This window comes from Zophobas morio, unplaced genomic scaffold (assembly GCF_036711695.1).
Source record: "Zophobas morio isolate AGI-343-1 ecotype UQ-CSIRO unplaced genomic scaffold, CSIRO_AGI_Zmor_V1 ptg000014l, whole genome shotgun sequence".
NCBI classification, from domain to species: Eukaryota; Metazoa; Arthropoda; class Insecta; order Coleoptera; family Tenebrionidae; genus Zophobas; species Zophobas morio.
The window spans coordinates 21503829-21518079 of NW_026972119.1; the positions used below are offsets into that span (position 1 = coordinate 21503829).

The 14251-nt window shown below is 26.9% G+C and overlaps 1 protein-coding gene across 1 annotated transcript; it reads right to left on the minus strand.

Moving 5' to 3' along the window:
• Positions 1-1757: 1757 nt before the first annotated feature.
• On the minus strand, positions 1758-8297 carry LOC135128894 (cytochrome P450 4g15-like). The gene is made up of 9 exons (XM_064055973.1): positions 8144-8297; positions 7980-8086; positions 7841-7931; positions 7604-7789; positions 7487-7556; positions 7306-7432; positions 2443-2589; positions 2156-2390; positions 1758-2101 (listed from the first exon to the last, which is right to left on the minus strand). Exons 1-9 carry the CDS (start codon positions 8295-8297, stop codon positions 1758-1760), a joined length of 1461 nt encoding a protein of 486 aa, XP_063912043.1.
• Between the last annotated feature and the right edge of the window lie 5954 nt (positions 8298-14251).

A 14251-nucleotide genomic window follows, 5' to 3' on the forward strand; every position in this document is an offset into this window, starting at 1 on the left:
CTTTTAAAAAGCAAAGCCAAGAGATTTCCAGGATTCTTCACTCTTCTTGACACTGATTTTTTGCTATTTCTAAAATCGAGACACATTTAACCCCAGAAATTGCTGTTATTTAAAACAGGTACATTACATTACCAGGATTCCTTACTCTCTTTGTTGCTGTTTTAAAAATCGTAACACATTTTGCCCTAAAGTTTACTACTTTTTAGACCAAAACACAATAAATCCCTAGCATTCTTTTTCTGAAATATGCTACTTCTACGTCTGAAAAACTGTTAGCCTCAAGATTGCTATTTAAAACCGAACACAATAGATTCTCATTATTCCTCATTCTGTTTTATGCTATTTCTAAAATGAAGACACACCCCAAGATTGCTACGTTTAAAAGCAAATCCAAAAGATTTCCAGGATTCTTGACTGTTCTTAACACTGGTTTTTTGCTATTTCTAAAATCGAGACACATTTAACCCCCGAAATTGCTATTATTTAAAACAGGTACATTACATTACCAAGATTTTTTACTCTCTTTGTTCTTGTTTTAAAAGTTGTAACACATTTAGCCCCAAAGTTTACTACTTTTTAGCCCAAAACACATTCTTTTTTTGCAATATGCTACTTCTAAATTTTGATAACAGTTACCCCGCAAGATTGTTGTTTTTCGATAAATTCTCCACGAATCTCTATTCTGTTTTATGCTATGTCTAAAATCAAAACTCTTTTAATCCCAGAAATTGTTACTTTTTAAAATAAAACAATTTTTTTTTTGTATATTCTGCTATTTCTAAATCTGGCACACAGTTAATCCTCAAGATTGATATTTTTAAAAACCGAATGTTATAATAGATTCCCAAGATTATTTATTCTATTTCATGCTACTTCTAAAACCAAAACAGAGCTAACCGTTTAGATTGCTGTATTTACGATCCCAGAGATTTCCAGCCTTTTCGACTTTTTTTGTTATTTTTAAAATCTGGACCTAATAGATTCCCAGGATTAGATTCCTAGAAGCCTTTATTATGTTTTATGCTATTTCTAAAATCAAAACACATCGCACAGGTTGAAGAAGAATCCAAACGAGAGAAATTCGATTTCAAATAAAAAAAAATATATTTTTTTGGGCATTCTCACAACTCGAAAGTGTACAAGATGCGGATTCCAGATCACAAGATATTTCAGGTTGTTCAAGACATCAACTTCCTGAACACAACGTATGTTTGAATGGTTATGAAAAATTCAGTAAAGGTTGAGCTGACGTGAGTATACGCAATAAAGGCACTTTGAATATCTTCTTGTTTCAGAAAGAAATGATAAGCAGATTAAAGAGCATCTAGATAAAGAAAATCCAAATACCAAAGATGAAGATAAAACTGGTGTTGATGAAGAACAAACATTATGTTTCGACTAAATAAATCTAAAAACACGTGTGAACTTTTATAAAACCTAATAGTTTGGAATTTGTTAGGATAATATAGTCACTTTGTTACTTTGTTCTTGAGATTGTTTATTGTAAATAAATAACGCTATTTATCTCAATTAATATCTGTAGAATACTTTTTGTTATTAAATTGAATGCTCCAATAGCGTTTTTCTGCTTCACACTTATAACCAAGCTGATAAAAGTGCTAAAATTGAGTACTCTATAGCCTAATTGAGTGTACTGGTATAATTTATAATTTCAAGAATGGTAGTCATTAGAAATAAATCTTTTGAACACGTTTCGTATAAACTAGACAACCGGATTACAAATAAAAGCACAAATTTTATTTTCTAAAGTCAATTTTTATCGGAAACTGTCTCCCCTTTGGACGCACCGTAATATCGGTCTTCAACTCAATATCCCCAACTTTCCCCTCCGCATAAATTACATACTTCTTCAAAATCAAAATTAACATTATCTTCAACGCCATATAAGCGTACGACTTTCCTACACATCCCCTAGGACCTGCGCTAAACGGTAAATACGCATGCACGTGCCTCTTCTTCACAGCTTCCGGCAAAAAATGCTCCGGATAAAAGTCATCCGATCTCTCCCAATGTTTCGAACTTCGGTGGATATTGTGGATGGAAACAACCACAGAGCAACCCTTCGGAATAACAAACTGGTCTAAAATTGTTACATTTAGATACACATTCCGGTTTTTTAAGTTAACGTCAAGACCTATTTGAAAATTTTCCCTCGTCGTTCTCATAAGGAAAGGCGCAATGGGAAAAAGTCTCAGCACGTCCTTTATACACATATCTAAATAAGGAAGGTTCGATAAATCGCCGATTTCTGGGTCGTGTTTGTCGCCAACGACGCAGCGAATTTCATCGACGACCCGTTCTTGAACATCTGGGTACATTCCTAATAGGAGTAAAGTGAAAGCGGAGATGGTCGTTATGGTGTCTTCGCTCTACAATTTTTATATGTCAGTGGGTGTTTGATTTAATATTAGTTAATTTTACGGCGGAATACAGGGTGGATAAGTGGTGAATTAAATCGTCACCTAGCGCAAAATTTGGGTGTTGATTTTTAATGTTTAAAATGTTGTCCAAAATGGTTCCAGAAAGTTGGGTTTTTGTGATGCGTTTTTCTTCGTTGATTCGTACAACCTAAAAAATTATTATGATACTTTTCGTCGCTTGAGAACTTGTTTGATCAACAGATCAGAGCGCACTCAGGCCAATTTCGTCTCTAAGCGATTTATCTATAAGCCGACTTTCGTTAGAGCTGATCTGATACACATCCACTACGAAGAACTAACCCGTTTCGACCATCTGGTCGAACTTTACAACGAATTATAGTTATTGGAAGCATGTTAAATCGTTGATGATAAAATATTTCGATTTTTCAATTTTTCAAATTTTGAAATTTCTAAATTTTAGTTTTTCGATTTCCAAAGCAATCTTTTTTTTATTTTTCCATTTTCCGACTTCCCAAAGTTTGGATTTTTTCAATTTTTCGATTTTCAGGTTTTAATTTTTAGATTCTTTAAGTTACGATTTTCGATTTTGCTTTTTTAGTTTTTCGATGTCTCAATTTTCCATTTTTTTAATTTCTCAATGTTTTGGATATTTCCTTCAGTTTTGGGTTTTTTTATTATTTCGATTTTTGGACTCCTGGATTTTTTGATTTCTCGAATTTTGACTATTTGAATTTTCAATTTTTCGTTAAACTTTAGATTTTTCATTTTTTCGACAGTTTTATAGGTACATCGATTTCTCAAGTTTTGTACTTTTCGAAGTTTTACTTTTCGAATTTTCAACATTCCAAGTTTTTCGATTTCTCTAGTTTTCAGTTCTTCTTTATTTTAATTTTTCAATTTGTCGAGATTTTAAATTTTGGATTTTCCAATTTTTCTTTTTTAAAACTTTTCGATTTTTCAGTTTTTCAATTTCTCGATCCTCTGATTTTTCAATGTCTCAGTTTTTGACTTTTTCGATGTTTCGGTTTTTGGATTGCTCAGTTTTTCGATTTTTAAGTGTTGGGCTTTTCAGTTTTTCGATTTTCCAGTCTTTCGATGTTTCGATTTTCCAGTTATCAGATTCTACAATTTTTCAGTTTTTTAAATTCTTTCTTTAAATTTCAATTTCTCGATTGGTCGATTTTTCATTTTTCCGATTTTTAAATTTTAGATTTTCGAATTCTTAGTTTTTGATATTTCGATGTTTGGATTTATTGATTTTTCAATTTTGCGATATTTTAATTGTTCAATGTCTTAAATTCTAGTTTTTTCGATTTCCTGATTTTTATATTTTTCAGTTCTTTAGTACTTATTTCTATTTTTCAATTTTTCAATTATTGACGTTGGTAAATTTTCAGTATTCCAATTTCACAATTAATCTACTTTCGATTTTCCCATTTCTTGATTTCACTAAGTTTTGGTTTTTCAGTTATTCAATTCTTTGATTTTTAGATTTTTCGACTTTGCTTTATTGGTTTTTCGATTTCTCAATTTTCCAATTTTCCAAAATTGAAAAATTGGGAAATTGTCTACAATTTGCCACCAATTTTCGGTAGATTGTACAAATTTTAACTACTTTTTTGGAAAATTTTTTGAAATTTTGGATTGACTTTTCGTGTTTATTAGAACAGATGAATGCGATTTCAGATTCTTCACTAGCGCCAAATTGTCCTCTTCAATTTTACGATTTTGAAATATTTCAATTTTTCAATTTTTCACATTTTGAGGTTTCCAAATTTTCAGTTTTCCGTTTACTGAAGTATTTTTTCTTTATTTTCCCATTTTCCGACTTCCCAAAGTTTCGATTTTTGTCAATTCTTCAATTTTCCAATTTTTCAGGTTTTTAATTTTTCAATTTTTCGATTTTCTAAGCTTTCGATTTTTTGATTTTGCTTTTTTAATTTATCGATGCCTCATTGTTTTGGATATTTCTTTCATTTCTAGGATTTTTCAGTATTTTGATTTTTCTATTTGGACTCCTGGAATTCTTTAATTTTTCGATTTTATTCTTTTTGGATTCTCAATTTTTCGACTGTTTTATGCTTCGATTTCTCAATTTTTCAACTTTTCGATCTTATAATTTTCCAATTAGCATTCCAAGTTTTTCGATTTCTCGAGTTTTCAGCTCTTTATTTCAATTTTTCAATTTTTCGAATTTTTAAATTTTCGATTTTCCTACTTTTTTTATGATTTTTCAATTTTTTGAATTCTCGATTTATCGATAATTTAAAAAATTGTAAAATTTAAAAATCGTAAACATCTAACAATCGAAAAGCCAAAAAGTAAAAAAATCGAAAAAACGACAAATCGGAAAATCGAAACATCGAAAAATCAAAAGATCGAGAAATCGAAGAGTCGAAAAGGCGAGAATTGAAAAATCGAATGAAATATCCAATAATTGGAAAATTAGAAAACTGAAAAATTGAGAAATCGAAAAGTCAAAAAGCAAAGTCGAAAAATCACAAACTTAAAATATCGAAAAAAAGAAAAAACAAAAACCTCAAAAATCAAAACATTGAGGAACTGAAGAACTAAATAATCTTTTGGAACTCGAGAAATGGGAAAATAAAACAATAAATTACATGAGAAATCGGAAAACTGATAATTTAGAAACGTCAAAATTTGAAAAATTAAAAAATATTGAAGTATTGAAAATTCGAAAAATCTAAAATTTAAAACAAACAAAAATTAAAATTGAAAAATTGAGAATTCCATACATCAAAAAATAAAAAAAATACAAATTTGAAAATTAAAAAAAAATTGAGACATCGAAATACGAAAATTTAAAAATTTGGAAAACCCACAAATCGAAAAATCGAAACAGAAAAATTCAAAAACTGAGATATGTATCGAGAAATCGAAAAATCAAAAGATCGAGAAATTGATGAGTCGAAAAGTCGAGAATTGAAAAATCGAATGAAATATTCAAAAATTGGAAAATTAGAACACTGAAAAATTGAGAAATCGAAAAGTCAAAAAGCAAAGTCGAAAAGTCACAAACTTAAAAAATCGAAAAAAAGAAAAAACAAAAACCTGAAAAACCGAAAAATTGAAGAACTGAGAAACTATATAATCGAAACTTTTGGAAGTCGAGAAATGGTAAAATAAAACAATATATTAATTAAGAAATCGGAAAACTGACAATTCAGAAACGTCAAAATTTGAAAAATTAAAAAATATTGAAAAATAGAAAAAACGAAAAATCTAAAATTTAAAACGAACAAAAATTAAAATTGAAAAATTGAGAACTCCAAACATCAAAAAATTTAAAAAATACAGATTTGAAAATTAAAAAAAAAATCGAGACATCGAAACTCGAAAATTTAAAAAAATTGGAAAATTTAAAACATCATAAACATCGAACAATCGAAAGTCGAAAAGTAAAAAAAATCGAAAAACCGACAAATCGAAAAATCGAAACATCGAAAAATTCAAAAACTGAGATATCGAGAAATCGAAAAACCGACAAATCGAAAAATCGAAACATCGAAAAATTCAAAAACTGAGATATCGAGAAATCGAAAAATCAAAAGATCGAGAAATCGAGGAGTCGAAAAGTCGAGAATTGAAAAATCGAATGAAGTATCCAAAAATTGGAAAATTAGAAAATTGAGAAATCGAAAAGTCAAAATGCAAAGTCGAAAAACCACAAACTTAAAAAATCGAAAAAAAGAAAAAACAAAAACCTGAAAAACCGAAAAATTGCAGAACTGAAGAACTAAATAATCGAAACTTTTGGAAGCCGAGAAATGGGAAAATAAAACAATAGATTAATTGAGAAATCAGAAAACTGAAAATTCAGAAATGTCAAAATTTTAAAAATTAAAAAATATTGAAGAATTAAAAAATCGAAAAATCTAAAATTTAAAACAAACAAAAATTAAAATTGAAAAATTGAGAATTCCAAACATCAAAAAATTAAAGAAATACAAATTTGAAAATTAAAAAAAAAAAATCGAGACATCGAAACTCGAAAATTTAAAAAATTGGAAAATTTAAAAAATCGTGACCATCGAACAATCTAAAAGCCGAAAAGTAAAAAAAATCGAAAAACCGACAAATCGAAAAATCGAAACATCGAAAAATTCAAAAACTGAGATCGAGAAATCGAAAAGTCAAAAAGCAAAGTAGAAAAATCACAAACTTAATAAATCGAAAAATTGAAAAAACAAAAACCTGAAAAATCGAAAAATGGAAGAACTGAAGAACTAAATAATCGAAACTTTTGGAAGTCGAGAAATGGTAAAATAAAACAATAGATTAATTGAAAAATCGGAAAACTGAAAATTCAGAAACGTCAAAATTTGAAAAATTAAAAAATATTGAAGAACTGAAAAATCGAAAAATCGAAAATTTAAAAAAAACACAAATTAAAATTGAAAAATTGAGAATTCCAAACAACATAAAATTAAAAAAACATCAATTAAAAAAAATCGGGACATCGAAATTCGAAAATTCTTAAAATTGTAAAATTTAGAAAATCGTAGAAAAATCGAAAAGCCGAAAAGTAAAAAAAATTCAAAAATTGGCATATCGAGAAATCGAAAAATCAAAAGAACGAGAAATCGAGGGGTCGAAAATTGACAAATCGAAAAATTGAAAATGTACGAAAAATAAAAAACTATAAAAAAATAAATAATAGGACGTTTTGTTAGTACCAAACACGAATTAATACATAGTGCAACAAAGAAAATTGTTGCATGTCAAAATCGAGTGAAACATATAAGACACATTATGTTTGAAATCTAAACAATAACCATTTTCCGCAGAAATTGCTTACAGTCGACATTGGCCTGAGTGCACACCGGTCCGTGGATCAAACAAGTTCTCAGGCGACTTTTTGTCGTTTCACCAAGCGGCTTACATTTTTCAAAAATCCGTGAATGGTATTTTTGGCCTGGGTTTGTTGGTGGTAAAAATGGGTCATTTTAAAAATCCAGTCGATTTGTAGCCAAACTTTCACCATTCTGGCGTGAACTAGATCATACACTCTAAAAATGGCAACAATTATGAGTGTAATTTTTTTCTATATTTTTAAGTGTGACCTATCAATGGCCAAAAGAAAGTCGTCAAAATGTCCATTTTGGGCGTCAGTTTTTTCTCCTATTATTGTTTCTGGAAGACATCATTTTTTTTTGTTTTCGTGTTATCTGGAGACTTACCATTCACAAAATCCGCTGTACATCGGTGTAGATATTTGACGACATTGCAAGTCCCTTTCTGTGTGCAGGGTTCCAACTTTTCTAGCAAAATATTTGTGTGATGAACAATTACAGAGAAATAGACTTGGACGCTTTTTTTACCAAAAAGAGGGGCCATCAATTTACGATCGTTTTTCCACTTTGGACCTTTTGATAAATATTAAATACTTAAAAAAAAAATTAATTTTATTTTGTTACCAGATCCACTGATAAGTCCATCTCCATCAAAATCTTTCATAAATCTGTAGACTTCGCCTTTGTCGGAAAAGTTCGACGACGACAATATTTTCTAAAACGTGATAAATTAACAATGGTAGATACAAATTTTCGTTTTTACCGAAGCTTGTTCTGGTTCGCTGAAAATTATAGTTAATTTGTGACCAAGCCAAAACCTCATTGGACTAGGGTAATTTGAAATGATGTTAACAGCCCTCTGGAAAATGTCTTAAAATAGTTAAGGTAAGTATATTTGTACTAACACGGAATATCAGAATAGATTACCTTCATTATTACAAAAAAACGCTAAAGAGTTACCTATTAAAGGTAGTGCCAAAGGTCCAGGCAACTTCCATGATAAAATATAAAAGTTTCGATGATGTACTAAGTATTTTATCAATAATATCAACAACACTGAGCACGTTATTAACACATACATTGTGTTCGTAGTTTAAGAAACTAAATGTAGTGTTCGCAAAATTTCTTAAATATTGCTCTAGGAGCGATAAACATGATTTATTACTTGCAACACTTGTCTTTATGTAAAACAGTATTGAAATAACTGGTTTTGTTGGGTAACTTTTACACTTTCATTGTTACCCATTTTCCCAATTTATTACCTGATGTTTTTCTAGGATCCACGTAAACATCAAAAAAATTATTAATATCAAAATTTCAGGTTATTTGTGTTTGGTGTTTCATTTGTATATTTGATACTAACACTTGATGTAATTGATAAACAATGCAATCAATATTTTCATCTAAAACAGCTAAATATTGTGGGTTGCCACGTTACGAAATACGAAAAATACAGCAGCCAAAAATAAAAAAAATTGTAGTCCAAAATCCAAAAATATTTTACCTTTTTATTGTTCTAATAGTTTTGAATATAGTTTTTTTTAATTTTTAATTTTTTCAGTTTTTCAAGTGCTTTATTTCCAAATTTTAGATTTTTCAAAGTTTTCATTTCATATTTTTTCGATTCTTTTTTTTCATTTTTATTTTTTAGTTTTACGATTTCGCTATTTTTCCGTTTTCATATTCGAAAAGTTGCACAAAATTCGAGAGAAAAACGAATCTAATTGAAAAATTGTAAAATCGAAAAAGTAAAAAACTCGAGAAACCGAAAAGTCGAAAAATCGAAAAACTGAAGCATTGAAATATTAAAAAATCCCAAAATTGAAATACGGAAAAATTAAAAATTGAAGTAAAATGGAATTATTTAAAAATGGAAAAGACAGAAAAGAAAAACAAATTGAAAAATTAAAGAATCGAGATATTGAAAATCCCAAAACTGAAATATCCAAAAATTGAAAAAAAAAATCGAAGAAGTGAAAATCTGAATAATCGAGAAATCAAGAAGTCGAAAAATCGAAATGCCGAAAAACTTGAGATTGAGAAGTGAAAAGTTAGAAACGTCAAAAATTAAAAAATCAAAAAGTAAAGAGTCAAAAAATCGAGAAATTGAAAAACTGAAATATGTACCGAAAAATTAAAAACTTGAAGAAAACTGGGATAATCTAAAAATTTTAAAATCGAAAAGACAAAAAAGGAAAAAATCGAAAAATTAAAGAATTGAAATATTGAAAAATACTAAAACTGAAATATTCGAAAATTGAAAAATCAAAAAATTGAAGACGTGATAAACTGATGAAAACTCGAGAAATCGAAATACCGAAAAACCAAAAAATCGATAAATTGAAGAATTGTGAAGTAAAAATTTGTAAACGTCAAAAATTTAAAAACCGAAAAATTGTAAAATCAAAAATTTATGTAATCTTAAAAATTTAGTATCGAGAAATTAAAAATCGAAAAAGTAAAAAATCGAGAAATCGAAAAGCCGAAAAATCTAAAAACTGAAAAATTGAAATATTGAAAGATCCCAAAACTGAAATACCGAAATATTTAAAAAATTGACGAAAAATGGAACAATTTAAAAACTGAAAAGGCAAAAAAGGATAAAAGTCGAAAAATCGAAAAACTGAAGCATTGAAATATTAAAAAATCCCAAAATTGAAATACGGAAAAATTAAAAATTGAAGAAACATGGAATAATTTAAAAATGGAAAAGACAAAAAAGAAAAAAAATTGAAAAATTAAAGAATCGAGATATTAAAAATCCCAAAACTGAAATATCCAAAAATTGAAAAAAAAATCGAAGAAGTGAAAATCTGAAAAATCGAGAAATCAAGAAGTCGAGAAATCGAAATGCCAAAAAACCAAAAAATCGATTAATTGAAAAATTGAGAAATGAAAATTTAGAAACGTCAAAAATTAAAAAATCAAAAAATAAAAAGTCGAAGAATCGAAAAACTGAACAATCAAAATATTCAAAAATTCCAAAACTGAAATACCGAAAAATTAAAAAATTGAAAAAATAGACTAATCTCAAAATTAAACAAACGAAATATTGAAAAATCCCAAAACAGAAAAAGTAAAAAACTAAGAAATCGAGAAATCGCAATGCCAAAAAACCAAAAGAAATTAAAAATCGCAATATCAAAAAATCGAGAAATTGAAAAACTGAAATATGTACCGAAAAATTAAAAAATTGAAGAAAACTGGGATAATCTAAAAATTTTAAAATTGAAAAGACAAAAAAGGAAAAAATCGAAAAATTAAAGAATTGAAATACTGAAAAATACTAAAACTGAAATATTCGAAAATTGAAAAGTCAAAAAATTGAAGACGTGATAAACTGAAAAATCGAGAAATCGAAATACCGAAAAACCAAAAAATCGATAAATTGAAGAATTGTGAACAAAAAATTTGTAAACGTCAAAAATTGAAAAACCGAAAAATTGTAAAATCAAAAATTTATGAATTCCTAAAAATTTAGTATCGAAAAATTAAAAATCGAAAAAGTAAAAAATCGAGAAATCGAAAAGCCGAAAAATCTAAAAACTGAAAAATTGAAATATTTAAAAATCCCAAAACTGAAATACCGAAATATTTAAAAAATTGACGAAAAATTGAATAATTTAAAAATTGAAAAGACAAGAAAGGAAAAAAGTCGAAAAATCGAAAAACTGAAGCATTGAAACATTAAAAAATCCCAAAATTGAAATACAGAAAAATTGAAAATTGAAAAAAAATGGAATAATTTTAATAGTGAAAAGACAAAAAAGGAAAAAAAATCAAAAATTAAAGAATCGAGATACTGGAAATCCCAAAACTGAAATATCCAAAAATTGAAAAAAAAAAATCGAAGAAGTGAAAATCTGAAAATTGAGAAATCAAGAAGTCGAGAAAACGAAATGCCGAAAAACCAAAAAATCGATCAATTGAAAAATTGAGAAGTGAAAATTTAGAAACGTCAAAAATTAAAAAATCAAAAAGTAAAAAGTCGAAAAATCGAAAAACTGAAGAATCAAAATATTCGAAAATTCCAAAACTGAAATACCGAAAAATTAAAAAATTGAAAAAATGGACTAATCTCAAAATTAAAGAAACGAAATATTGAAATATCCCAAAACTGAAAAAGTAAAAAACTAAGAAATCGAGAAATCGCAATGCCAAAAAAACAAAAGAAATTAAAAATCGAAATATCAAAAAATCGAGAAATTGAAAAACTGAAATATGTTTCGAAAAATTAAAAAATTGAAGAAAACTGGGATAATCTAAAAATTTTAAAATTGAAAAGACAAAAAAGGAAAAAATCGAAAAATTAAAGAATTGAAATACTGAAAAATACTAAAACTGAAATATTCGAAAATTGAAAAGTCAAAAAATTGAAGACGTGATAAACTGAAAAATCGAGAAATCGAAATACCGAAAAACCAAAAAATCGATAAATTGAAGAATTGTGAACTAAAAATTTGTAAACGTCAAATTGAAAAACCGAAAAATTGTAAAATCTAAAATTTATGACATCTTAAAAATTTAGTATCGAGAAATTAAAACCCGAAAATTTAAAAAATCGAGAAATCGAAAAGCCGGAAAATCTAAAAACTGAAGCATTGAAATATTAAAATATCCCAAAATTGAAATACGGAAAAATTAAAAATTGAAGAAAAATGGAATAATTTAGAAATTGAAAAGACAAAAAAGGAAAAAAATTGAAAAATTAAAGAATCGAGATATTGAAAATCCCAAAACTGAAATTTCCAAAAATTGAAAAAAATCGAAGAAATGAAAATCTGAAAAATCGAGAAATCAAGAAGTCGAGAAATCGAAATGCCGAAAAACCAAAAAATCGATTAATTGAAAAATTGAGAAGTGAAAATTTAGAAACGCCAAAAATTAAAAAATCAAAAAGTAAAAAGTCAAAAAATCGAGAAATTGGAAAACTGAAATATGTACCGAAAAATTAAAAACTTGAAGAAAACTGGGATAATCTAAAAATTTTAAAATCGGAAAGACAAAAAAGGAAAAAATCGAAAAATTAAAGAATTGAAATATTGAAAAATACTAAAACTGAAATATTCGAAAATTGAAAAATCAAAAAATTGAAGACGTGATAAACTGAAAACCCGAGGAATCGAAATACCGAAAAACCAAAAAATCGATAAATTGAAGAATTGTGAACTAAAAATTTGTAAACGTCAAAAATTGAAAAACCGAAAAATTGTGAAATCAAAAATTTATGTAATCTTAAAAATTTAGTATAGAGAAATTAAAAATAGAAAAAGGAAAAAATCGAAAAATCGAAAAATCGAAAAGCCGAAAAATCTAAAAACTGAAAATTTGAAATATTTAAAAATCCCAAAACTGAAATAACGAAATATTAAAAAAATTGACGAAAAATGGAATAATGTAAAAACTGAAAAGACAAAAAAGGAAAAAAGTCGAAAAATCGAAAGACTGAAGCATTGAAAAATTAAAAATCCCAAAATTGAAGTACGGAAAAATTAAAAATTGAAGAAAAATGGAATAATTTTAAAATTGAAAAGACAAAAAAGAAAAAAAATTGAAAAATTAAAGAATCGAGATACTAGAAATACCAAAACTGAAATATCCAAAAATTGAAAAAAAAAAATCGAAGAAGTGAACATCTGAAAAATCGAGAAATCGAGAAGTCGAGAAATCGAAATGCCGAAAAACCGAAAAATCGATTAATTGAAAAATTGAAAAATGAAAATTTAGAAACGTCAAAAATTAAAAAATCAAAAAGTAAAAAGTCGAAAAATCGAAAAACTGAAGAATCAAAATATTCAAAAATTCCAAAACTAAAATACCGAAAAATTAAAAAATTGAAATACTGAAAAATACTAAAACTGAAATATTCGAAAATTGAAAAGTCAAAAAATTGAAGACGTGATAAACTGAAAAATCGAGAAATCGAAATACCGAAAAACCAAAAAATCGATAAATTGAAGAATTGTGAACAAAAAATTTGTAAACGTCAAAAATTGAAAAACCGAAAAATTGTAAAATCAATAATTTATGAATTCTTAAAAATTTAGTATCGAAAAATTAAAAATCGAAAAAGTAAAAAATCGAGAAATCGAAAAGCCGCAAAATCTAAAAAGTGAAAAATTGAAATATTTAAAAATCCCAAAACTGAAATACCGAAATATTTAAAATATTCAAGAAAAATGGAATAATTTAAAAATTAAAAAGGCAAAAAAGAAAAAAGTCGAAAAATCGAAAAACTGAAGCATTGAAAAATTAAAAATCCCAAAATTTAAATACGGAAAAATTAAAAATTGAAGAAAAATGGAATAATTTTAAAATTGAAACGACAAAAAAGGAAAAAAATTGAAAAATTAAAGATTCGAGATACTGGAAAACCCAAAACTGAAATATCCAAAAATTGAAAAAAAAATCGAAGAAGTGAAAATCTGAAAAATCGAGATATCTAGAAGTCGAGAAATCGAAATACCGAAAAACCAAAAAATCGATAAATTCAAGAATTGTGAACTAAAAATTTGTAAACGTCAAAAATTGAAAAACCGAAAAATTGTAAAATCAAAAATTTATGACATCTTAAAAATTTAGTATCGAGAAATTAAAACTCGAAAAAGTAAAAAATCGAGAAATCGAAAAGCCGGAAAATCTAAAAACTGAAAAATTGAAATATTTAAAAATCCCAAAACTGAAATACCGAAATATTTAAAAAATTGAAGCAAAATGGAATAATTTAAAAATTGAAAAGGCAAAAAATGAAAAAAATCGAAAATTTGAAAAATCAAAAACTGAAATCCCCAAAAATTGAAGAAATGAAAAACTGAAAAATCGAGAAATCAAGAAGTTGAGAAATCAAAAAGCTGCAAAATTGAAAAATTGAAGAATTGCTAAGATAAAAATTCAACACGGATTCATAAGCTACAAGTTGGTTTACCTTACTTTTTAACATTTATTGGACAAAACTGTAAGGTGACATTATCAAGGGGGGCACGAATGGATAAATTTTGTTTAACGATTTACCATGCTTCCGATAACCTTAAAACG